General features: G+C 43.9%; 3 protein-coding genes across 3 annotated transcripts in view; 2 read left to right on the top strand and 1 right to left on the bottom strand.

Annotated features, from left to right (window-relative positions):
• Nucleotides 1–19,375, bottom strand: part of Defb116 (defensin beta 116) — a 39,140-nt gene extending 19,765 nt beyond the window's left edge. Inside the window, exon 1 of the mRNA XM_059261635.1 lies at nucleotides 19,114–19,375. The gene's annotated coding sequence lies outside the window, so the exon portion shown is untranslated. The remainder of the gene's footprint in view (nucleotides 1–19,113) is intronic.
• LOC131909795 (defensin beta 118-like) lies at nucleotides 11,673–15,542 on the top strand. Its single transcript, XM_059261634.1, has 2 exons — nucleotides 11,673–11,940; nucleotides 15,098–15,542. The coding sequence occupies exons 1-2, from the start codon at nucleotides 11,841–11,843 to the stop codon at nucleotides 15,328–15,330; spliced, it is 333 nt and encodes a 110-aa protein (XP_059117617.1). The 5' UTR covers nucleotides 11,673–11,840; the 3' UTR covers nucleotides 15,331–15,542.
• Nucleotides 19,376–19,947: 572 nt separating the features above from the next.
• On the top strand, nucleotides 19,948–25,600 carry LOC131908638 (beta-defensin 132-like). Its single transcript, XM_059259672.1, has 2 exons — nucleotides 19,948–20,236; nucleotides 25,165–25,600. Exons 1-2 carry the CDS (start codon nucleotides 20,110–20,112, stop codon nucleotides 25,482–25,484), a joined length of 447 nt encoding a protein of 148 aa, XP_059115655.1. The 5' UTR covers nucleotides 19,948–20,109; the 3' UTR covers nucleotides 25,485–25,600.
• Nucleotides 25,601–25,700: the final 100 nt, after the last annotated feature.

The following is a 25,700-nucleotide window of genomic DNA, read 5'->3' on the forward strand; positions in this document are numbered from 1 at the left end:
CCAGATACAACTTTACCTTTGCTTATCTATCAGTTCTTTTTCCTCTATTAATTCACATTTTATCAATAGTTTTAATATATCTTTTATATATACATGTACTACATATAATTAACCAACTATGAATGAACATCATTTAAGTTTAAAAATTATGTTTGAAACCAACCCTCTGTCAAATATATTTACATGTAATTTGACAACTTGATTATCTGTAATTGTTAAAATTTTGATAACTTGGGTAGTAAGATAAAATTATTTCAGTGAGAATGAATAAGTTTTAAAAAGCCACTGTAACAACTTTACATATATTACTTTATCTGTTTCTCTTCATTTAAATTTCTGTAAAAGTATCAAGGCAGATTTTGACCCAATTATTAAAACACTCCATTCTCCTGAAGATCTTAAATCAATGATAGATTTTAGAAGATATCTTTAAGTTAACTCTACAAGACAATAAAATCAAAGTTCATAACAATAATTTGGCAGAGAAAAAAGGACATTATAAAACTGTCCCCCAAGCCAGCAAGGAGGCTCACATATGGAATCAGCACTCAGCAGGTGTAATGAGGACCAGAGCTGTAAGTTCAAGGGCAGCAAAACCCCCTACTCTACCCAATGGTATAAATACCCAAGTTAATAATGTGTGTATAGATGAAATGCTGTCTAAGGATTATGAGAACCAAGTTCATAGACACTGTATACTGAAATTATGACTCGATTCATTCAAAGACCTGTTTATGTTTGTGTTTATATTCCTACACTCTGAGAATTTATCTTAACTAGCAAAAACCTGTCCAATCTACAAGCCAACTGTGAGCAATATGGGGATTTACTTCAACTAGTTTGTGAAATGATAAACACCTTAAAAGTTTCTGGCAAACTAAAAAAATCTCCTATTTGTATTGCTCTTTCCCACCGAGACAAATTCAAAGAGAATAAATTTAGACTTCTTTTAACCCACACTTTATCAAATAATAAAAATAAAAATACTTCCCCTGCTTGGGAGTATTAATGGGAACTCACTATCACTATAAAAATCTCTCAACCGTGTATTCTTACAAGGGAGAGCGTGATGGCATTTACAGTTCCTCATAAACCTAGTGATGGCTGGTCCCTGTTCCTCATGTCCCCTCCAGAGGAACACAGTGAGGTTATTAACTAACAGATTTCTCTCTCATCTGAAATCTCTTTCAAGCAGACACCATTAAAATGATTTTGAAGATCTTTGAGATTTTGATCGGGCTGGCACATATCTGTTATTTATATATTTGCTATTTCACTTCTGAAAGATCATAAAATGCCCTCATTTCTAACAGAAGTAAACTCTTCATGAAAAATAAAATTAAGTCATTTTTATAACCTTTTGTGGTGTCAATTTAGCCCACCACATCATCTTTAAAAAAAAAAAAAAAAGAGCAAAACTTTGAGTTCTAAGTATATATTTAGGGGCTGGATAGATGGCTCCGTAGTTAGGAGCACTGGCTGCTCTTGTAGAGGACCTGGGTTGGATTCCCAGCACCCACATTATGGCTCACAACCATTTGTAACTCCAGTTCCAGGGGATCTGATGCTTTCTTCTGGTCTCCAAAAGCACCAGACAGAATGTAGTAAACAGACATACATGCAGGCAAAACACTCGTGCATACTAAATAAAGTTTTTAAATGTATATTTTAGTGCTGTGATGCTTTGATACAGGAAGGGATTATATGATTTTAAACAATTAGGTAATTCCTTTACTTGCAAAGTACTTTTTCCAAGTAGACACCTGATTCAGTTCTCTGAAGTCTTAGTTCTTTAATTGACTTGTGTTTGCATGTCAGAAATTCCTCAATTGCATGTCGCTCAATTCCTCAATTTCTTACCACCTTCCTGGGCAGGAGAGTCTTTCCATGAATTTATAACATTCGGGATGCGTTAGTGTGTTTTCTGAGTCAGTAAAACCTTTAAACCCTTTCTAGTAACCCAGTAAAACAGTCTGGAAAAGAAGTTCTTTACGCAGAGTTAGCATATATGCGCAGCCTCCAAAAAACGAAGGCTTCTGCAACGTCCGGTGCCAGAACGCCTCGGGGAGACAGACCTGGGTTACACACTCTTCGTGCATCCTGCACTCGGTCCTTCAATTCTCAGGTTCACACACAGAGAAAGCCTCACAGTCAAACAACAGAAGGAAACAAACTTTCAGGTAAGTTCAAAATTACTTAAAAACTCCTGAGACTCAAGAAGAATTTAGAGGCAGCGTGTTAACCTGAGCGTCCTGTGATTCCGAAGACACCCTCCAGGGGGCAGCAGCTCCTCGCACTGGACCAGGCAGCGCAGACATAGTCTTTATTCACTAATCCTAAACTGAGAAGACTCCTTTACCTGGAAGCAGATAAAATCCTACCCCAACCATCACTCAAACCTAGAGGGATTACTGTAGGATGACAAAAACCCTTCCTGCCACTATGATGGGAGTCCTCAAATAAAAACACCGGGGACATACATCAGACCAGAGCCGTCACACGGCAACAGCTACAGCGTTTTAAAATCCCCAAATACTTTACAGAGTCCCGGAGAAACGGCTGTTAGTGTTCTCAGAGAATTAATCTTGCTCTCTTTTGATGACTCACTGAGCTCAGCTCTCTATCATTCACTTGGCTTAGCCAATATATTGAATGGCATCATTTGTTCGGTGGTTAAAAGCTCTCAAAACTTTGTTGAAAAAAAAGGAGGGTTTGTGTTTTCTGCGTTCATGAGGAAAGTAAGAAAATGCCAGTCAATAACCACCTTTGCGTAGAATGAAGACAACTCACACTATTCATGATATTGATGAAGCAGAGTTTTCATTTTAGATGGAAGCTTCTAGAATATATGTGAGTCAGGGTAAATGGATGCAAGGACCAGCTTGAAAGGAACTGCTGTCCCAAGCAATCTGAGCACCAAAACAGTTTCAGCATCAAAAAAGAACTCTGTTGCTTCAGGTATCAATCATTGTGGCCTAGCCTGCTGATTAAAATTCTCAGCCCTAGACAAGAAGCAAATGTACGAGGAAGGTAAAGAGTTAAAACAACCGGTGGGGGGCTGGGACATGGTTCTGCTGGTAAATACTTCCAGTGCAAGCCTGAAGACCCAAGTTCAGATCCCTAGCACCCACACAAGAAGCCTGGTGTGGCGGCACACACTTCCAACCCCCATGCTGGAGAGACTGAGACAGAAGGATTCCTTGAGGCTCACTGGCCAGCCCAGTCTAGCTGAATCAGTGTGCTCCAGGCTCAGTGGGAGATCCTGCCTCAAAATATAAGGTAGAGAGCAACAGATGAGGATGCCAGCCACTGAGCTCTGGCCTCCAAAAGCATGTGCACGAGTGTATATATGTACCACTCACATACATGTATGCACCTTCTAAACTCCCTATAAGCCCACCTGCCAACTCATGTGGGTTCTGGGAATCCAACCCAGGTCCTCTGGAAGAGCAGCCAGTGTTCTTAACCACTGAGCTGTCTCTGTGCCCTTATGTGTTAATGTTTGAAGTTGGCATACAAACTGATTGGTTCTATTCTGTGTTTATCTCCTTTGTTCTAATGAGATTGTCTCTCCCACCGCCCTCCCTTGCGCCACTTACCCCTCTAGTGGGTTCCCTTTCTCCCCAACTCCCATGATTCCTTTCTAGTTTCATGACAGAGAGAGAGAGAGAGAGAGAGAGAGAGAGAGAGAGAGAGAGAGAGAACGAGAACTATATTTCCTCATGTGGAATATGACTGGAGCTGGCTTGTTTCATTTAACATGATTTCCAGTACCGCCTGTTTTTCTTGCCTTGTTTTATGTTTCCTGTGTGTGTTATGATTTAACTTTTCCCTATGGCAGAGTAATTCCATTATGTACTGTAGCAGGAATCTTAAAAGGTCTTATTAATAAAAGCAAGCCCAGGGCCAGGTATTGGGGTGAATGCTGGAAGATCAGAGAAACAGAACAAGTCACAGCTAACCTCACCTTGCCAATTCCTCAGCTGATCCTGTTTCCTCAGACTGGATGCCTCTCAGCTGAACTGTGCTGCTCAAAAGCCTAAAAGCTTAACCAGCCTAGTACCTGGTTTTCACGCCTTATATACCTTTCTGCTTTCTGCCCTCACTTCCTGGGATTAAAGGCTCACTTCTTGGGATTAAAGGCATGAGTCACCATGCCTGGCTGTTTCCAGTGTGGCTTTAAACTCACAGAGATCTGGATCTCTGCTTCCCAAGTGATAGGATGAAAGGCATGAGTGCCACCATTTTCTAGCCTCTATATCTAGTGGCTGTTCTGTTCTCTGACCCCAGATAAGCTTATTAGGGTACACAATATTTTGGGGAACACAACACCACCACAATGTACATGTATCACATTTTCTTTCTCCATTTCCTATTGATGGGCATCTAGGCTGGCACCATTTCCTAGCCATTGCGACTGGTGCAGTAATAAACAGACAGTTGCACTTGCTTAAACTTCCTTGGAGTCACATGATGTTTCTACATCTCATTTTTATTTATTTATTTTTTTTGAAGAATTTGTGTGATAATTACTCTTCATTGTCAGATTGGATTTAAAGTCAAACCACTGGGCATGCCTGTGCAGATGTTTCCAGAAAGGTGTGACTGAGGAGGAAGCCTGCCTGGAGACTGCATCATCCAATGGGTCTCAGACTGAATAAAAGGAAAAGAAGAAAGGAAGCTGAGGGGACTGGGGCTCTTGTGGCTTTTGCATAGAACCCAGGTTCCACATCCAGCACCAATATGATGGCTCACGACCACCCACAACCTCAGTTACAGGGACCCAACACCTGTTCCTTGTCTCAGGTTCCAGGTACGCTAGCAGTGACACATACAAGGCGGCAGAGCATGCATGCACATAAAGTAAACCCCAACCTCTCCATCCCTGACTACAGCTGCTCCATGCTCCTGCCGCCACACCTTCCCCTTCACAATGGAGTTTAGTCCCTCAAACCGTGAGTGGAAAGTCCTCTCCTTTCTCAAGTTGCTTTCATCGGGTATTTAACCGACGCGTCTCCACACGGATCCCACAGTGGCTACAAACATCTATGTTCTCACTGACGGTGGGTAAGTGTTCCCCTTTCATCTAATCTTCATTTTATCTCTGCTTTGTTTGGTTGTTAGAGACAGGGTCTCACTATATAGCTCTGGGTGGCCTTGAACTCACAATGTGCCACCATGCCTGGGTATCATTCGATTTCCTGAGGATAGCCATTCTGACTAGGGTGAGATGGACTCTCAAAGCAGGCTTAATTTGCATTTGTCTGATGGATTCTTTTAAAATGTTTTGGCCATTGTGTCTCTTCCTTTAAGAACTGTCTGTGAGGTCCCTTAGCCTTTTACTGAGAGGGTAGTGACAGGCCACAAGTCCCATCTGCTGTGCATGGGAAAAGCCTTGCCCTTGATCTGTAGGTCATCTCTTCACTCTGGTGACTGTTTCCTTGGCCATGCAGAACCTTCTAGACTCCATGTAATGCCTTCTGCTAACTATTCAGCTTATTCCCTGAGCCCCTGGAGTCCTTTTCAGAGAGACCCAGCCTCTGCCTACATCTTGGAGCAGTTTGCCCAATCTCTCCTCCCCTAGTTTCAAAGTTTGAGGTATAAATTAAGGTCTTTGATTTGCTGAGTTGGTTTTTGTGCAGAGTGAGGGGTGGGGATCTCGTCTAATCTCACATTAAAAACATAAATAAACTTTAAAATCAAAACAGTCTTTACAAACTCAAACACATTAAAATTCCAGTCTTTTTAAAATATCCACTCTCTCTAAAAATCCCAAATCTCTTTTAAAAGTTCAAAGTCTTTCAGCTGTGGGCTCTTGTAAAAACCAAAATCATATTAAACACCTTCTTCAAGAGGGAAGAGTCTGGACACTGTTACAATCTGAACAAAGCAAAACCCATCTCCTAATGGTATAAATATAACCCAGTCTACAATTATCTGGGATTTATTCACGATCTTCTGGGCTCCTCCAAAGGGCTTGAGTCACTTCTCTGGCTCTGCCCTCTGCAGCACACACAGCTTGTCTTCTAGTCTCCAGCTGGCCCCACTCTACAGCGGCTGCTGTTCTTGGTAGTCATCCCATGGTACTGGCATCTCCAAAATGCTGGGGTCTTCTCTGCAACTGGGCTACACTTTCACCATTTACCAATGGCCTCTTCTGGCCTCTCACAGTGCCAAGCCTCAGCTGCTCTCCATGACCCCTTCATGCCCTGAACACCAGTACGACCTGGGTGACTCTTACACATTACCAAGTCTGGCTGCCAGCACGAGGTATAACCTTGGCTGTCCCTGGAACACAGCTTCTCTGTGCTCTCAGGAAACACTTCCTAGAAGATTTCACCTCAGTAATGCTGCTCTCTTCTTAACTGCCATTAATTTCTTAGTTCCAGCTGCCAAGCCATCAGGCATGCCAGAAAAGCAAAGTTTTGCTTTAGTAGTTCTGGTATCTTGTTAATCACAGCTGATTCTTCAGCCTCAGCTAACCAGAACCACACAATCTTAATTCAAAATGACAGATGGTCCTGATAGTCTTTAAACGTCCCTCTGAAATGTCACAAGCCAGGCCTCCATCATCTGCACTGCTCTCAACATTCTTGTCTCCCAAACCTCCACAGAATAACCCACTGTGCTTTTAACTCAGTGGTTTTTCTGCCCAAAGTTCCAAAGTCCTTCCACAATCCTCCAAAAACATGGTCAGGTAGGTCACAGCAATACCCAACCCCAAGTACCAATTTGTCTTAGTTAGGGTTTCTATTGCTTCAACAAAACAACATGGCCAAAAAAGCAAGTTGGGGAGGAAAGGGTTTATTTGGCTTACACTTCCACATTGCTGTTCATCACTGAAGGAAGTCAGGACAGGAACTCAAACAGGGCAGGATCCTGGAGTCAGGAGCTGATGCAGAGGCCATGGAGGGGAGCTGATTACTTTTTTCTCTTTTTGACTTACTCAGCCTGCTTTCTTATAGAACCCAGGACCATCTGCCCAGGGATGGCACCACCCACCATGGGCTGGCCCTCCCCCATTGATCACTAATTGAGAAAATGCCTTACACCTGGATCTCATGGAAGCATTTCCTCAACTGAGGCTCCTTTCTCTCAGATGACCCTAGCTTGTGTCAAATAGACACACAAAATCAGCCAGTTCATGAGTGACATGTGGCAAAGTTCTGAGCTAAGAATGGGGGAGGTGGCTGGGGTGGCACAGAGGCCATCTCCCTGGAGCCAATGGAAGTCCACTCACTAAGAAAGGAGATGGACACGGATAAAGAATGTAGTATCAGTTAGCTTTTCAAAAACTCTGACCAAAATACCTGACATAAACCCTTAAAGGAAGAAAGATTTAATTTGACTCAAACTTCAGAGGGCTCAGTCCATGATTGCTTGGCCCTAAGTACTTGGGAAGACACTCATGGTATTGGGAGCATATGTAGAGAAGCTCTCACATGCTGGACAGGAAGCAGAGAGAAAGGGGGATTGCTGGCACATCACTGGATTATTCTATATTCTCTTTTTATTACAGCCAGGTCCCCAGCCCATGGGACAGTGCTGCCCACATTCAGGTTGGGTCTTCCTGCCTAATTAATCCTCTCTGGAAATGTCCTCGTAGAGCAGAGCCTTACAAATCTCCTAGGTGATGCTAAATCCATTCATGCTGATAAGATTATCCATCTCCTGCAGTGAGCCATGCTCCTGTCCCTGCCACCCATTCCAAAATCTGTAAAGGTTTTCACTCCCTGGAAATCTCTGATACCTGATTTTCAGGTAGAGAGAAGGAGAGGCCATCCACCAGCAGCCAGCACACACTTATCATCAACATAAAAGAACAATTTCCAGTTCCTCCTCAGGCTTAAGGTCACTATTGCCTCTATGGCTATATAACTGCAACCTCCTTGAGAGATCACAGCCGAATCACCCAGCCCAAACACGCCTCACCCTGAACCGTAGATACTGTCGCTTTAAGTCACTAAGATATTGATGTTGGTCATAAGACAACAGTAGAGAGGACAGCAAGATGGCTCAGTTGGTAAGGTGTTTGTGGTGCAAGCTCGGGGACCCGAGTTCAATCCCCAGAACACACATTAGAAAAAAGCCAGATGGCATGGCATGTATTTCTAATCTCAGTACTGGAGAGGCCCCGGAGCTCACTGGTCAGCTGAGCTAGCCAAATTGGTGAACCCCAGGTTAATGAGAGACACTATCTCAAAAAGCAAGGTGGATAGTATTCCTGAGAGATGACACCTCAATATGTTTGTCGTACCCCAGGTATCAGAAGCCTCAGCTTGGTAAGGCATCATCATACAGGTGAAGGCATGGCCTGGCTGTTCGCTCCTGTACCTGAGAGAGGAATCTGGCAGAGGAGCAGTCTCTAGTGTCTCCATACAAGATGGAGTGCGCGTCTGTGGTTTGCACAACTGTCCGTGTCAACGTGCCGCAATGGTCTATTAGACAAAGAGTGGCATCTCGGGCCACATACTAAACATCAAATGGGATCGTTATTTGATTAACTGAGCAGGAAGCTCAAGTTCAAGGAGGAAATTATTGAAACATGTCACAAAATGCGTAAAGGCACAAGAACTCTGGGCTCCCCAGATGTCAGATGAGGATGAAGAGCAGAGAAGGAATCCTCTCTGAGAAAGGGAGAGAAGCAGTGGAGAGAAATTTGAAACCAGAAGAGGAAAAGATGATTCATGAAACAAAGGCCCAGTGCTGCTGGGGGAGGCTGTGGGGAAATGCTGCCTTGGGAGGGGGCTGGCATTCTCTTTTAAAAAGTGTGTGTCACAGGAAGTGCATCAGTGTCATAAACCTCTGATGACAGATGGTGTGCGTCTGAATTCCAGCCCTTAGCCCAGGGGAAGTAGTGACAGTCATCTGTTTTCAATGCCCCCAATGCACCCTGATTTGTATTTGGGTAGTTATCATAAGAGACAAAGAATGAAACTGAAGATGAGGAAACCGTAGCTCTGTCTCCCTGGCCCTCTAGGGTGAGGGCATGTCTCTGCTTTTCCAGCTCAGGATGCAAATTCCAGAATCAGCTCAGCCATCATAGTGCCTGCGCCTCCCTGGTATTTTAAGAAGCTGTTGTCCGGTGATTACCAACTCCCCCAAAGGTCAAGGAGTGCAGACAAAGCCCATTTCTTCACTCCTACTGAATCCTTGATGAAGCAAAACTAATAGAATAATGAGATGGAAGTTTAGATGTCGGCATGTCAATGACTTTCACGGAAGTACAGGTGGAGCAGAAAGAAAGATCTTCTAGAACTCAAAATCAGTTCAAAGTCACAGTAAGGGGAGACAAGGGGTGCTAACAATAACTAAACTGGTGATGTATAAAGCAAATGGGAGGGAGGGCTCACAGTGGCTAGCGAATTATAAGGCTACTGTCTCAGGGGAAGGCTTCTTACACTCCCTCATGAAGAAGAGTGTAAATATTTAGATTGAAAGCGTTCGCCAAATCCCAGGTATACTCATTTAAAAGAAAAAGCACTGTCTTGAAAAAACCAAAAAAAAAAAAAAAAAAAAGTGCCAGGCGGTGGTGGCACACGCCTTTAATCCCAGCACTCGGGAGGCAGAGGCAGGTGGATCTCTGTGAGTTCGAGGCCAGCCTGGGCTACCAAGCGAGTTCCAGGAAAGGCGTAAAGCTACACAGAGAAACCCTGTCTTGAAAAAACAAAATAAATAAATAAAGAAAGAAAGAAAAGAAAAGAAAAAGCACAAATATGGCACAAATTCTTTTTTTAATAATTCATTTATTTTTATTTTATGTGCATTGGTGTTTTCCCTGCATGTATGTCTGTGTGAGGTTGTCAGATCTTGGAGTTATAGACAGGTGTGAGCTGCCACATGGGTGCTGGGAATTGAACCCAGGTCCTCTGAAAGAGCAGTCAGTGCTCTTAACCACTAAGCCATCTCTCCAGATCCCTCCCCCAACTTTTTTTTAAAGCCTCCACCCAATAAGATACAATCTCAAGACCTTCCACTCATTTAGACCAAAGAGGTAAAAGGTGTGGTCTTAGTCGCTTTCCTGTTGTTGTGATAAAATACCATAACCATGGCAGTTTATGGAGGGAAGGGTTTGTTTGGGGCTTATGGTTCCAGAGGGTTAGAGTTCATCACTAGCATGGCAGGGAAGTGGAGCAGCAGGCAAACAAGGCAGCTGGAGCTGGAAGCTGAGAGCTCACCCCTTGATCCACAAGCACGGAGCAGAGAGTGAATTGGGAATGGTGTGAGTTTGAAAACCTCAATGCACTTTCCCAGTGATGTACTTCCTCTAGTAAGGCCACACCTCCTAGGCCTGCCCAAACAGCTCCACCAACTAGCACCAAGTATTCAAACACCTGGGACTACGCGGGACGTCTTATTCAAACCATCATGAATGTATGATGAAAACTGTAGAACACCGATGAATAAGAGTGTGGAAGATACAAAAAGTGGGAAGACACTCCGTGCCCGTGGTGTGGATGGCTTACTGTTGTTAAAAGGTCCGTACGACCGGTGTGAATGAGGATATCTGTCACAGGTTCATGTTCTTGAATACTTGGTCCCCAGCTGGTGGCACTGTTTGGGAAAGTTTAGTAGGTGTGGCCTTCCTGGAGGAAGTATGGCAGTAGGGGACAGCTTTGAGAGCTTATGGTCTCATCCTACCTGTAGCTGGCTCTCTCTGCTTCGTGCGTATGGTGATGGTAAAGGGTATGTTTATGGTAAAGGATGGAAGCTCTCAGCATCCTGAGCCTGCAGCATGTCTGCCTGCTGCTCTGCCTCCCTGCCATGACAATGATGGAACCATAAGCCCAAATAAACCATTCCTGCTCTAAGGTGCACAGGACATGGTGCAGAAGAGAAAAGTAACTAATGCACTATCCAAAGTGGCCTGAAGAGTCAATGAATGCCCATCAAAATCCCAACAACATTGCTGACAAGAAGAAAAAGCCAAAAATGTCTGTGGAAACACACATACACACACACACACACACACACACACACACACACACACACTCGTCAAGGCAAAACAAAACAAAAAAAACAAAGCATGAAGCTTCAAAACATATTACTATCTGACTGCAAAATATGCTTCAAAGCTGTTGTAATCAAAACAGCTTAGTACTGGTATGAAAATAGACCCATGGAACCATGGGATAGAACACAGAGTAGAGCAATAAGACCCCTCTCAACAGCATGACCATATATGTCTTCAACAAAGGCCCTGAGAACACACATTGAGGACAAATTGGTCTCCAGCCAACTGTGATGGAAAATTACACGCAGAGTATAAAAAGCTGACCTCATGGAATGGAGAGTAGAATGGTCTCCAGAAGTTATGGAGAGCAGTGGGGCAGGAGGGGCTGGAGAAAGGTTGGCCACAAGGAATTCAGCTACAGTTACAGGAAGAGTGCATTCTGGGCTTCTTTTACCCAACATTGTATAAAAATGTGTTCATTCATGTCATTAAAACATTCTTTCATGAGGCACCTACATTGGCATCTCTATCCTTAGAAACGAAGTAAAGGGACAATTTCTGTCCACAACGAATCTTCAACGGGCCTCCATGCAATGTCACACATGTTGCTGTACAATGACACTCCCATGCATGAAAGGAAGACTTCCTGGTATGCATGTCCTCTCTGTGTATACTTCCATGATGTTTTGAAACTTCTCTTCCAGCCTTCTGCCTTCCCTCCAAGTACCTAGAAAACTGTTTGGAGTAGTGAACAATCACTTTCTGCTGTTTGCCAAGAACCAACGCTCTTTATACTTCTCTCTGCACCACTCATTACTCATGGCTCACTCTCTGGACTCCACCCCACAGAAGCAAATAAAACCTGAGTCCAGAGCCCCACCACAGAATGTTCTGGACTCTTGGATGTGTCACATCCTTCTCAAAGATCATGAAATACTCGCTCCTGACTCTTATGGTATTTTTTATCCTGTTCCAGCTGTTTCCAGGTAAACAGAACCACAGAAAATATTGAGAGAGTTAGGTTTGGTGAGTTACTGGTAGAAGTTTGTTAGCCTTCCATCTATTGTGAGCACGGTTCTTTGGGGTGGCTGAAATCTGCTGGACTACTTGACCTGAGCAGAATGCTTGGGAGTGTATCTGGCCAGTGCCCCTGGAGCTATGGGATTGAGCAGAAGGTCTTTTGAGAAGTCCTTTTCATGTCCAGCTCTTTCCCCTGCTACTTGGCTCCAATCACTGCCCCACTGATCCAGCCGAGGGCTGTCTTACTTCAGCGATTTTCCCAGTCTCCACCAGTGGTGAGCCCTGAAGCCTTCCTTAGATGCCGAGTCCTATTATTGCTTCCTATGAAATTCCTGTTTTCCTGTTCTGGGATGAAAGCGTCCACGGAGCGGTCAAGTGGAAGAGCATGTAGCCCTCACTGCTTCTTTCCAGCCGTGAAAGTCTGTTGTCGGGTTAATGATTTACAGTATAATTTCATAAAGAAATGATCAGAGTTTTGGAATTACTCTTTATACCAGCTTTGACACCCCTCTTCTGAAACATGAAAGCCTTTTCTCTGTGCATATATAAATCCATATAAATATGTATGTGAATGTAGTTCCTTTTAGTAAAAATGTAATTGCATTGCTTTTAAAATATTTATCTCGGCAGTATATGCTCAACATTTTGGTTGGCACATGGATATCTGCCCTGATGCTTCTTGAAGTTATCTGTATCTATCATACAGATAACTGAAAGTATATACATCTACTCCCTATTGGGGAAAATTAAGTATTTCCAGATCTTTCATAAAACAAACAAAAACTACCATTGAGTTTTGCAAACTTGGATGAAATTTTCTAAATAGTTTTCTAGAAGTCAACTTGCTAGGTCAAGAATAACTTTATGATTTAAGTTTTTCTGAGTACTTTTTTGGAGTTTCCTTTGAGCCATACATATCTAGAAGAACTCATTCCCTTCCGAGGGTTTTAGAAGATCTGAAAAGGCATTCATTGTGCACACACAATTCTGGAAATCTATTGTGCTTCCATTACAAGTCAGTTTTGGCTTTTGCTGGTATTCTGGTGGCTGTTCAGCCGGCTGCATTCCAAAGTGTACTCAATAAACTACTTTTTTAATTAGCTTTCAAAGCTCATTACAAATTTTATTTCTTTTTGCTTTGTTTTTTGTTTGTTTGTTTGTTTTGTTTTCTCTCTTTTTTCTTTTCTTTCTTTCTCTCTGCCTGCCCCCGAGACAGGGTTTCTTTATGTATCCCAGGCTGGCCTCACAGAGGTCCATCTGCATCTGCCTCCTAAATGCTGGGATTAAAGTGAAGGACTTCGCTGGTGTGAACCAGCACTGTGCACAGCGGATAGACATCGATGGAAAACCTCTCTGACGACTCTGGGAGTGCTGCAAACGGACAATGATGTTGAATGTGTTTTCTGATTTATTTATTTCCTTTTCTTAATAAAAATGTGTTTCATTAGAAAGTCCATTTATGTCCACTTAACAATCAACAGCCAGACTTTAAAAGAAAATTTAGATTCATTTTATTTTATGTATACGGTTGTTTTGCCTGAATGCAGGTACGTAAAGCCAAGAAGAGGGCATCAGCTCCCCCAGAACTAGAGGTACGGACGGCTGTGAGTCACCACGTGGGTGCTGGGAACTAATAATTTTAACTGCTCAACCATTTCTCCAGTGCAACAGTAGACAGATTTTAACAGATGGGCTGCTGATAACAACTTCCATGAGACCTGGAGTGCTGGGACTACCCAGGTGTTTCCTGTGAGGTTACCAACAAGCTTTTCACAGACCTGTTTCTATCTGTGGCGGTTTCAACCTTCGGCTCTTTAAGAAGGGTACCATCAACCGAGAATTTACTATTGTGTAGATAGCCTTCCAAAGATGCCAAAGGCTTCATTTACAACACAGAGATTCTCCCAGCCCCCACACCAACATCATCTGTGGAATCATGGAAGTACTAACTTGCAAGTCCGTTTCTGATTGGCTGAATCCAAAGCTCTCTAGGGGTGGGTCCTAACAATCCGTGACTTAGCAAATCTTAAAGTGGGGATTTTCTACAGCTGTATTTCTGGGGTAACCCATGCTGATTTAATTATATTGGCATCTCATTTTTGAAGCCGCCTTATCAAGCTATGATTGATTTATAGGCGCACTATGTATTTAATATATGCTAGTGGGTGGATTTGGAGGTGAATATAAGAGCATAATTGCAGCCTATACCTGTCTTGGTTACTTATCTATTGCTGAGAAGAGATACCATGACCTAGGCAACAGATAGAAAAAAGAGTTTATTGGGGACTTACAGTTTCAGAGGGCTAGTCCATGACCTTGAGGGGGAGAGCATGGCAGCAGGCAGGCAGATATAGAGCTGAAGCTAGAGATGAGAATTCTCATGTTGAGAAAACAACTATGAAGGGAGATGTCTAACTAAGAATGGTGTGGTCTTTTTAAACCTCAAAACCCATTCCCAATGACAAAAACCCTCCTCCAACAAGGCCACACCTCCTAATCCTTCCCAAACAGTCGCACTGACTGGGAACCAAACATTCAAACATATGAGCCTAGGGGGGACCATTTTCATTCAAACCACCACAGCGCCATACACCCCCTCATCACCTCCAAAAGCGTCTTCTCCCTGGAGCAATGGTTAGTAATAGGTTTCTGACAACTGTAGAGCCTAGCCCGATGGTGGTAGTCCAAGCCTTAAATCTCAGCACTCGGGAGGCAGAGGCAGGCAGGTATTCTGAGTTTAAAGCCAGCCTAGTCTACAGAGCTAGTTCCAGGATGGCCAAGACTATACAAAGAAACCATGTCTTGAACAACAAAAATTGTAGAGCCTGTTGGAGTTAGAATTCTGTATCTGTGGAATAATAATAACTCAGCTGGCACAGAGAGAAGTTAGCCTATTGTGCACATAATTTGCATAATCACACAGCTTCTTACTAAGTAATCCCAGCTCCCACCAGCTAGTGAGTTCCTTTGGTGTTGGTGGTGAGATCTTTGAGAATACGGCATAACCCAACTTGGCTTTGCTTTGCTTGCGTAATTTCCTCCGATGAGTCCAGGGCCATTGTGGAGATGACTTCGGATGAGCCCCCGAGTCTTGAATCAACAGCCTTTCTTGATTCTTGTCAGTCTGCAGGTGCCGCAAAGCTTGCTGGGTCATCAGAGGACACTGCAGGAAATACTGCAAGTCTGGGGAGCAGTTGAAAAAGCCGTGTAGCAATGGGGACTACTGCTGTACCGCAAGCAAGATGGACGCTCTGCCGCCGGCACCCATAAAACCGTTCAGCCTGAATTCCAAAGAACATTCCCAAGCCAGGCCAGTAATAGTCTCTACGGACAATAATGAGTTAGGGTTAAGCTGAAAATACTTTGGTCCTCAGCAGAGCAGGGCTTGCCAGCTCAAGTCTCTCCCATGGGCCCATTAAACCTGTGACCTCCTCTCTGCTGTCTTTCATCTCTGCGCTCACAGGGCTGGGGGTAGACCTCGAGGTGCCAAAGCCCGGAACATTCCAACAGTTAGATGGAAACAGAAAACTTTCAGCGCTCCACGGAAGTTTCCTCACGCGTAAATGTCAAATTGTTTCACCCAAGACAAACCATTTCTCCTAGACGTCCTTGCTCGTGCTCTTTGTCTGTGGCTCCATCCTCCCCAGCCGAGTGTCTGCCTTCAAAGGTGGGATGGGGAAGCCTCCAAGGACACCCTTGTGTTAGACTTGTCTTCTAGTTCAGTGTGAGGAGCTCCTTGGTGGTGTTTGTTCGTTTGTTGTTGCCCACATCTACCAGGGCACAAGAGTTCTTTTCATAACATGGGGATACCTGTATTAGTCCATCCCATGAATCACTAGTTTGTTCCTGATAACTAGTTGTATCACTAGTTAGTTCATCTTGAACTTGTGTCTGATGTCCTGCTGGAGTGAAATGGGGCTGAGGAGTCCTGCTGCCCACTGCGTAAGAAAAATGAGCTCGAGAATGTCTCTGTGACAGAACTCTTACCTGGCTTGTGGCTTGTGTGAGACTTTCTGTTCAGTCCTCTCTCTGCATGTGTGTGTGTGTGTGTGTGTGTGTGTGTGTGTGTGTGTGTGTGTGAGAGAGAGAGAGAGAGAGAGAGAGAGAGAGAGAGAGAGAGAGAGAGAGAGTTTCTTTAATAAATGATGCAGGAAAACTGGAGATAGATACAAATAAATATAGACATAAGATACAGACAATATGGATCGATGCCTAAGAATAAAATTTGACCTTTGCCTCACATCACTTACAAAGACCAACTCCACACAGATCAAGCCTCAGTCTGAAACTACAAAATGACTACAAGAAAGCATGGTAGAAAAAAACACAGTCCCTAGTCTAAGCCACAATGCTTTAAATTTTGCTCAAAATATCAGGAAACAGAAGCAAAAATAGACAGAGGGGATTATAAGAAATGCAAGTGCTTCTGTACGGTCAAGGCAACCACCGGAAGCCTGAGGTAACAAGCTACAGACCGGCAGAAGGTGTTTGCGTTCAGACTACAAAAGACTGAAAGAAAACAGTGGATGTGTGTTTTTAGCTGGAAAAGGCTCTCAACAGACAAGTGCCCCCAAACCAGCAGAGAAATGCAACTTAAACCACACTGGCACCTGCTAAAATGGCTAATGTCAAAAATAAGACAGATATCAACTTGAAAGGAAGGGGTGGGCAGGCAAATCCCTCATACTGCAGCTGGGAATCTAAATTAAGATGGCCATTACAGAAAACAGGCATATAGAAGTTATGGGGAGGGACAAAAAAAGTAACTAAGACTAAAAATCGAATTACTGAATTTATCCACCGACTTAGAATCTGTCCTCTCCACCGAGAGGCTGGCTTTTAGAAAACTGCTAAAAGCAAATTTGACATCCCCATCCCAAAACTGCACCTGCAATAACACAAGGTGGGCACTTATGGTGGGAAAAAGGAATGTAGCTAAATACCAAGCGACATCTCCCCAGAAGATGCCTGAAAAAGAGCATCCCAAAGGTAGCAAAAAGTCAGGAGAGAGGAGCGGTAGAGTTGAGAGGAAGTGGCAGGGAGGGTTTAAGGAGGGAGTGAACAATGGTATGAAGTCAGCTGCCATGCCACCCTCAAACGGCGAAAGAGGACGCTGGTTTAAAAACAAACAAAACAAACACATAGTCATGAAGGATTTGAAGGTGACCGTCGCCATAAAGCGATAGGCTGAGCATTCAGGTCAAATTTTAGTAAGAGGAGCAGAAAAGAAATGGAGAAGGCTAGAGTTACCCTGTTAAAATCTGTAGATGTAAAAAGGAGGTGAGGTGGGGAGGTGTTTAAGACCGTGCCGTGGACCGGCATGGAGTCCTCATCATAGAGGCTGGAGGACTTTCAGAGAGTCAACAATTGTCAACTCCAGTCCCACCTAACGTTAAAATGGTCTCTGTTGAAGCACCATCGCCCCTGCTGACCAATTCTTTAAGCAACCACTGAGGTGTGGCAGAACAGAAGCCAAGGATTTCCAGAAGGTACATGTCCACCCACACACCACGCCAGACACCTGAATAGATCCACTGAAAACTGGACCAGAACAAAGAAAAAAGCCTCCCTTTTGCTCCGGGTTTCACTCTCATGGGTCTTGATTCCAAAGCCCGTGCAGTTGTTGTTGTTTACATTGAGACAGGGTGGAAATCAGTAGACTCAGGCTGGTGGGACGACTCAATGGGTAAATGTGCTTGCTGGCAAGGATAAGGACCTGAGTTTGACCCCCGGATCCCAAACAAAAATGGCAAGAGAGAAAGAGAACTGACTCCACAAAGTGGTCTTAGACCTTCACATGTGCACCAAGAAACATGCACCCACACACTTACCTCTCTCTGTCTCTCTCTCTCTGTCTCTCTGTCTCTCTGTCTCTCTCTCTCTCTCTCTCATACACAGATGCATACATACAATAATAATAATAGTACAGTGAATTAACAAATATTTTAAACTATTACAAAAAGAAAAAGAAAACACCAGCAGACTCTAGAATCTGGCCCCATACATATTCTGCAGGTCATGCTTAAAGAAATGAGCAGTCTCATTGCTCTTCTGACACAGAAGTCTGTCTTCCAAGGCCAGACTTTGCCACCCTCACCGGTAAGCATGCTCAGCTCTGATGCTCTGACCCCAGTGTGGTCCAGCAGCCCTATGGACTACTGGAATGGGTCTAAGAGAATAATCATCAATTTACAAGGCTGATCTTAGGTCAGGCGGCCATGAGGAAAGTTGCCCTCAGGCAAACTAACTGGCTTCTAGACCATGAAGATTCCAAATTCTCCATTTCATTTGACTCCACGTACCTGCTGCGTGTCAGGGTCTCATCCTTCATCAAAGCTTTGGTTTTCACATGATAAAACAGTTGGTGTGATACGCTTATGCAGAAGTTCCACAAACCACAGAATTAAGAGTCTCGTGCTTTGTGGACTGAGCTAGCCCCAAGTCCCACCAAGCTGCACAATTAAATCTGAAGTCTGGGGGTTGAAGAGATGGCTAGGCAGTTAGGAGTACTTGCTGTTCTTCAAAGAGACCACAGTTCCCAGACTCTGCCACCGGCAGTCACCATCACCAGTAACTCCAGCTCCAGAGCTGACGCCCTCTTCTGGCTTTCTCGGGCACTGCACCCTTGTGCACTAACCCAGACACTCACAAATCCAGGTAATAAGTGAAAATAAAAATCACCAGGCGGTGGTGGCGCATGCCTTTAATCCCAGCACTCAGGAGGCAGAGGCAGGCAGATCTCTATGAGTTCGAGGCCAGCCTGGTCTCCAAAGCGAGTTCCAGGAAAGGAGCAAAGCTACACAGAGAAACCCTGTCTCCAAAAAAAAAAAAAAAAATGGGTAATAAAAAAAATCTTTTTATTAAATCTGGAGTCTGGTTTTTAACAATTGTGGTCCTCATGATCCTATGATCCCAACTCCTGCTGGGAGATCCCAGCCCTGAGTATGCCAGGGTTTTCTGGGGGCTGCATTAAATTTAAACAGTGTCTTACCTCATAGTCTCTATGGCCATCTTTTCTACCGAAACCATTGAGGTGGCCAGGTTCGATGTGGACTCAAAGCATTTGCTTCTGTAATTCAATCTCAAGCCACCAAGGTCACAACTGAATTAATTATAATGTCAATGAACTACCCACTTACCACTCTTCCATTGGCAGGAAGTTCAACATCATCTTCAAAACCAAGAACAACACAAACCCAGCCTCCATCTCCACAGCTTTGTAGGTAAACACAGAGCCATAGTGAAAGTGACTAAAGGTCTGTGGGACTAGACTACCTCGAAGATTAGATCAGTTTTCTGTATCCCAAAGGTATATCTAGATCGTGGGGTCTTTGCAGATAATGTCCAGTGCCCTCATGGTACCCTTGTCAACAGTAACATCCAAAGCCACTGTGAGTGCCTTTGAGAGGGGGCATTCTTACCAACAATGAATAACTTTGTATGGCCATCTGTTGAGTCACACTATACATTGAATTCCCCACACTCTATTGCAAGTCAACTCTATTATGAGTCACTTTCCCTGTTGGAATGTAAGTGAGCACTTCAGTTTCTATGTGAACACATGTTCATTACCTTTTGTTTCCATAAACCTCCACTGAGCACATGCTTTGTGCCTCAGGGACTCTGTCCCTATCCATAGCAACCTCACAGTCTATGTAGAGAGACACTGATAAGGAGAGATCTTTTTGAGGGGGTAAAAGGGTTCGAGACAGGGTTTCTCTGTGTAGCCCAGGCTGTCCTAGAACTTTCTCTGTAGACCAGGCTGGCCTTGAACTCAGAGATCTGCCTGACTGTGCCTCCCAAGTGCTAGGACTAAAGATGTGTGCCACCACACCTGGCTGGAGGAGAGATCTTGAAAGCAGACTTAGACTAGTGTTAGGGGGGCTGTGAGCAAAGGGTGGGGACCAAGAGAGCTGGAGATGCTGAGGATAGAGTCCTAGTGTGCGTTCTTCCTCTCCAGATGTGTCCTCAAGGCCTGTGACTCACAGGCTTCCCATGTGCTCTCAGGACCTGTTCCAGAAGCTCAAGCCCCACACCAGCCAAGGGGCTGACGTTTTGCTTGGATACACTTTCACATCTCTCTCTGGCTCAATGCACATCCCTCTGCCCCCACTACAGAAAACCCAATAAAACTCATGATGAGATTCACACTGTACCCAGTGTTCTGGATACCTGGATCTACCACCTACTACTTCCCAAGAAGCATGAGACTTCTGCTGCTGTCTCTTCCTGCCCTTGCTCTTCTACCCCAAGTGATCCCAGGTAACAGAACCCAGGGAAGCGACCAAAGTGAAGAGCTAATGGGCCCCGCCCGACCTGTGGGGTCCAGTGTATGGCTGTTCTCCCTAACACAGCCAGCACCACATTGTCCTCACTGACACTGTCTCTGGCAAGGGTGGGATGAAGTTAGGTCAGGCAGTCCTCACGGCAGCCTACACAGCCAGTTCCCCCTAGAGCATGTTTCCATCGAAGGAGGAAGGTTAGACCTTCATCCACGTCCTTCTCTTTCTGGCCTGTGCAACTCTAGAAAACGCCTCCCAAAGTCCACAGCCCTATGGCATCTTGGCCTTTTAAAAGTCTTGCTATCACTTTTGAGAAGATCCTTTGTCTTCTCACGTTCTGGAATTTGGTGAACAAAACATCTGCCGAGTTGTCACATGGATGACAGCTGGCTTCCTTCTTCCCTGTGCCCTGAAAGTCCAGAGCGTGATCACTACTGCTTTTAAAAGATTACCCAAGGGCACGGCTGGAACCCTGACCCTACTGCTCCAGAAAACCCACATCCTCTTTTCTTGCACAGATCTCTCAAGGCACATTTCAGAACATAGTAAACTCATTAAAGTGACCCACATAAAAAACTAAATATACTATCCCCATGATTACACAATATTCTTGTTTCATTTAATATTTTGTGGCCACCTAGAGTTCTGCCTCATTCTTTACAAATTTAAAAAATTTTATTGTAATAAAAACTATGGTGGGGCATAGTGGTCCACTCCTTTACTGCCAGCACTTGGGAGGCAGAGGCAGGTGATCTCTGTGAGTTCCAGATCAGCCTGGTCTATAGCATAATTAGTTCCAGTATAACCAAAGCTACATATTGAAACCTATATCTAAAACAACAAAAAAAACAAACAAACAAGAAAACAACAAAACAAAACAAAACAAAACAAAAAACAAACAAAAAAACCCAAACCAAAAAACTATGAATTTATACAAAGGCATTTAGAACATCCCTTAACCACCAATGAACAGGGGCGTATGAATATGCTTACCTATATGGGCAAGGATTTACCTAGGATAGGTCCTGAAAGAGAAATGGTCGTGTTAAAGGTAAGTTGAATATTTTTTTTTCTTCACTTCACCAATTCCTCCTTTATACACCTGTCAGGACACCACCAGCAGGAGTCACTGGCTTTCAGAGCCTTGAGTGGCTCTCAGTTGAGTGGCAGACAGAATCAGGGACAATTCTTTGGGATCTTTAGGAGAACCAGTTGTGTCTGCTCTGCATTCTGATAGGGATAACGTGACTAGAAAAGAGAGGCGTGAAAGATTCTGAGAAAGCAGTTCATGGGCCCCAGAAACTCAGGGCACACAGTAAGAGAAGGAACTTTGTGTGATACACCTTGGGGTGCCTCTGCCAGACTCTTGAAGGTGAGAGTCGGGACAAGGAAGGGGGTATGAAGTCTTCGTTGTCCTGGACACCCTCATACTGGTGACAGGAGGACCTTCATAGCCTTTTAAGGGCAGGGTACAAGGGTTTGCCCGTCACCACAATCCCTACCACACCTGGTGTCATTTCCACCCCTCTGGTGGATAAAAATGTCTCACGCTGTTATTTCAACCTGCATGTATTCCCCCGTGGTCAACACAAGCAAACGGCTTCCCCTCAGGACCTTCAGTTCCCCTGTGACTTCAGTCTCTGACTCTCCACCTAACTGATTTTACAATCACCATAGTGACCTTGCTGGCTTTTGGAAAACTTCAAGGTCAGCCTGCCTCTGGCCCTTTGTATTTGCCTTTCCTCTGCCTGACATACTCCCCCCTAACTACACTCCCTCTCTCACGACCTCTCAATAAAGTCTCCCCACTTCCCTTCTGACCACATACATCCTACCCCCACAATCTCCTCGCCTTCTCTCCACAGTGTGTGTCTACCGCTAATTATTAGACACCAAGTATTTTTAACATTCTTCTCCTATTATCATATTAAGGTCCAAAAAATCCGAACTCCCCATGAGAAGGGCAAGTTTAATCTGTTTTGTTTTTTAACGGTTGCCATCTTTTGCGTCTTGGACAGTACCTGGTACACAGTCGGCACTCAGCAAACAGTTGTGCAGTGTTTCAATAGATACAGAAAGTCAACCAAAGCAACTTCTCCCTCTGTTAGCAGGCTGCTTCTATCCCTTGCCTGGGGTAGCAGGCAAGCAGGCGTTTTTTTTTCCGTATTTGTGATTATTATACCCTAGTCGGCTCTAGCCACTGGATGTACTGTCTGCAACCTGTCACCTCCCAGTACATTACAAGAGAGAAAAACACTTAATTCTGGTCTTTACAAGTTCAATTATGCCATGCCTCATGCACAGTGCCTGGTGTTTTGCTAAAGGCACCTCCTGATTCTTATACCCAAAAGGATCCTCTGACATTATTTTCTAACATTTTAATTTTTTTCCACACTTCGACTTAAGCTACCAGATGTGATGATCGATCTACTTTATTTTCCTTAAAGACTGAGCTAGCTGTCCCAGCACAGTATGTGGAACCGTTCACGCTTTCTCCTTTCATCTGGGGACTCCTTACTGCATGCATCCCAGTGTGCTAGTCCATCTGCTTGGGCTAGTTACTCTTTTGACAATACCGTATGTGTCAAAATACCAGGGCTTTACAGTGAGTTGGGGTCAAGATGGGCAAATTTTTGTTTTACTTTAAAGAAAAAATATAATTTTGGTCACCACTGGTCATTATTTTTTTATTATAAATTTGAGGTGAAATGCTTGAGCCTCCCAAAATTCCCACTGGAATTTGAACAGAATTACACTAAATGTGTGAATACGTTGGGGAATAATGAGTCCTTATAACAACTGTGTCATCCCATGGGAGAGAGATCACATCTTTATGGTTAGAGTTCTAATATAACATACAGAGAAGTTGTATGCAGTCTTAATTTAAGAGAAAATGCCTCAGAGCCAGGGCTTGGTGGCACACACCTTTAATCCAGCACTCAGGCAGGAGGATCTCTGTGAGTTTGAAGCCAGCCTGGTCTACACAATGAGTTCCAAGCCAGCCAAGGCTACATATTGAAACCACGTCCTCCACTACCACCACCAAAAATAAATAAATAAATAAATAAATAAATATAAAGATAAAAAATGATTCCTCGTAGCTGTGAAGAGCATGTGCTACTACTGTTCATGCAGAGCAACACTGTTAATTTGTGTAAATAGTTTTGTCTGATTTTACTGTTATTAATTACAACTGTTTATTTGTTTTTTAAAAAAATTATAATCATGTGTAATGATTTTATCTCTACTTCCAATTCTTACACTCTTTCCCCCTTTCCTCTTAATAGTGACACATTCCACTACTATTATTTGAACAATAGTGATAACAGAGTATGTTTTGTTTTCCTATTTTCAATAGAAATTAAAGTTTCTCCATCAGCTAATATAAGCTCTAGGATTTGATATACAAACTTCACTAAATGAAGCTGGTTGTGGTTTACTTACTCCTTTAATCCCAGCATTTGGAAGCAGAGGCAAATGGGATCTCTGTGAGTTCGAGGCCAGCCTGGTCTACTTAGCAAGTTCTAGGCCAGCCAGAGCTACATAGTGAGACCCTGTCTCAAAAGAATAAAAATTTAAGAAAAATCTATCTTGTCATTCTGTATCCAGATAACTATGTGACCTTAATTCTACAAAAGCAGTTTCTTTAGTAGATTTTCTAACATTAACTCTATTTGCATCCAGGGTTGAATCCTGCTTGATGGTGCTATATTAATGTATTGTTGATGTACATTTAAAAAAGTTTAAATCTGTATTAATAAAATAGATCTACAACTTCCTCATTTTAGAACAAAGACATCACAAGCCTCCTAAAATAAACCATATAGCTTTCTTTTTATTTGTGGTTTTGTTTTCTAGTTTCTGGAACATTTTACACAAAATGGCAGCTAAGTTTTCTGTGAGGATTTTTAATCCTAATTTTATTGTATTTGGCCAGAAATCAGAATTGGGGTGCTGAGTCCATGGAACTTTTTGATGTTTGTTTTCAATGTCTATGATAGGTGTGGTCTACGGATTAGAAATATTGACACCCTCTAGATTTTTGTTAGAAAAAGAGCACACATGCTCTGCCCCACCTGCCGGGCCAGAACCCGCATTTCAGCAGCAATTCTGTGGGCTCCGCAGGAGCGCATTGGAGTTCTAGAGCCCCAGTCTGGGGCCCCAGCGAGCACAGTCTCCTCACAGGAAGCCCTGCACTAGTCTAAGCTTCCGGTGAATGTTAGGTTTGTCATTCAGGGTGTAGAGGTACAGCTATTCACTCCATCATTAGTCTCTAAAAACACAAATGTGTTTGATATGTGCGCACGAATGTGGTTTTAAAGTGGAATGTGGTCAAAGAAATTAGGCTAATGCCAATAACATTGCAACTGCAATCATGAGGTGAATTTTTATATAATTGTTTATATGTATTTATTTACTTATTTTTATTGGCGGCAGCGCGGGGGGGGGGGGCACTTGTGTGTGTGTGCCGCGGTGTATTTATGGAGGTCAGAGAAAAAAAAGCTGTGGGTGTCGGCCAGGCCTCTCCCTCCACTGATAGGTCTGAGGGTCAAACTCAGGTCCATCAGGCTCAGAGGCAAGTGCTGTGGCGTCACCTCACCAGCCCCAGGTGAGTTTCTTGATATGGGTAGCTTGACACAGGTCTGGGGAGCTTTGTAGTGGCTGTCCCCAGTGCCTTATAAGTAAGTTTCCTTTCATTGATGAGTGATCGATCACACTCTGAGATAAAGCTGAACATGGGCAGGAATAGCTACTTTGAAAAGAAACACGACACCACCCCGCTGCGGTGAGGAGCCTAGCTACCCTAGTCCTCCCGCGGCGGCCCAGGGCTATTTGTGGAAGGCCAGATCTATGTAGCCCCCAAGCAGCAATAACTTAAAATCACTGGTCTCTCCTTTGATTATTTAGCCTACAGTGGTGAGAAAAAATGCTTGAACAGATGGGGGAACTGCAGGAAAAACTGCGAAGATGGAGAAACGATGCGGGACACATGTAAAAATCACCGAGTCTGCTGCGTTCCAGTCAGCAGGGGCAACAAGCCAAAGGCCTCGGTCAGGGTCAGCTGGACCACGGAGGAAACCACGACAATGGAGCACGATCTAAACTCAGAATTCACGAATTTACTTAGCACAGTGATTGATCCAGAGTACGTAGATGTAAGAGATGAGGGAAGAACAGCCCTGAGAGGTGGCTGGAGAGCTCTGTCTCTGGAGTCTGAGAGCTCATGACTTCTCAGATGTCACTCGCTTGTGTCCCAAGAGCGACAGACTATGTTGTATATATAAGGCACTGAAACACCCATGAGCCCCACTCACTCCCCATGATTGTATCATTTTAGATAAAGAACCACTGCATAAAGCATCCAAATGTTTCCAGTGGTGAAGTCTTTGACACTCCTGAAATGTCCAGGGATGGTTCTGGACGACTGAACTTCCCCCGTGTTT

This window comes from Peromyscus eremicus, chromosome 4 (genome assembly GCF_949786415.1).
Source record: "Peromyscus eremicus chromosome 4, PerEre_H2_v1, whole genome shotgun sequence".
Taxonomy (NCBI): Eukaryota; Metazoa; Chordata; class Mammalia; order Rodentia; family Cricetidae; genus Peromyscus; species Peromyscus eremicus.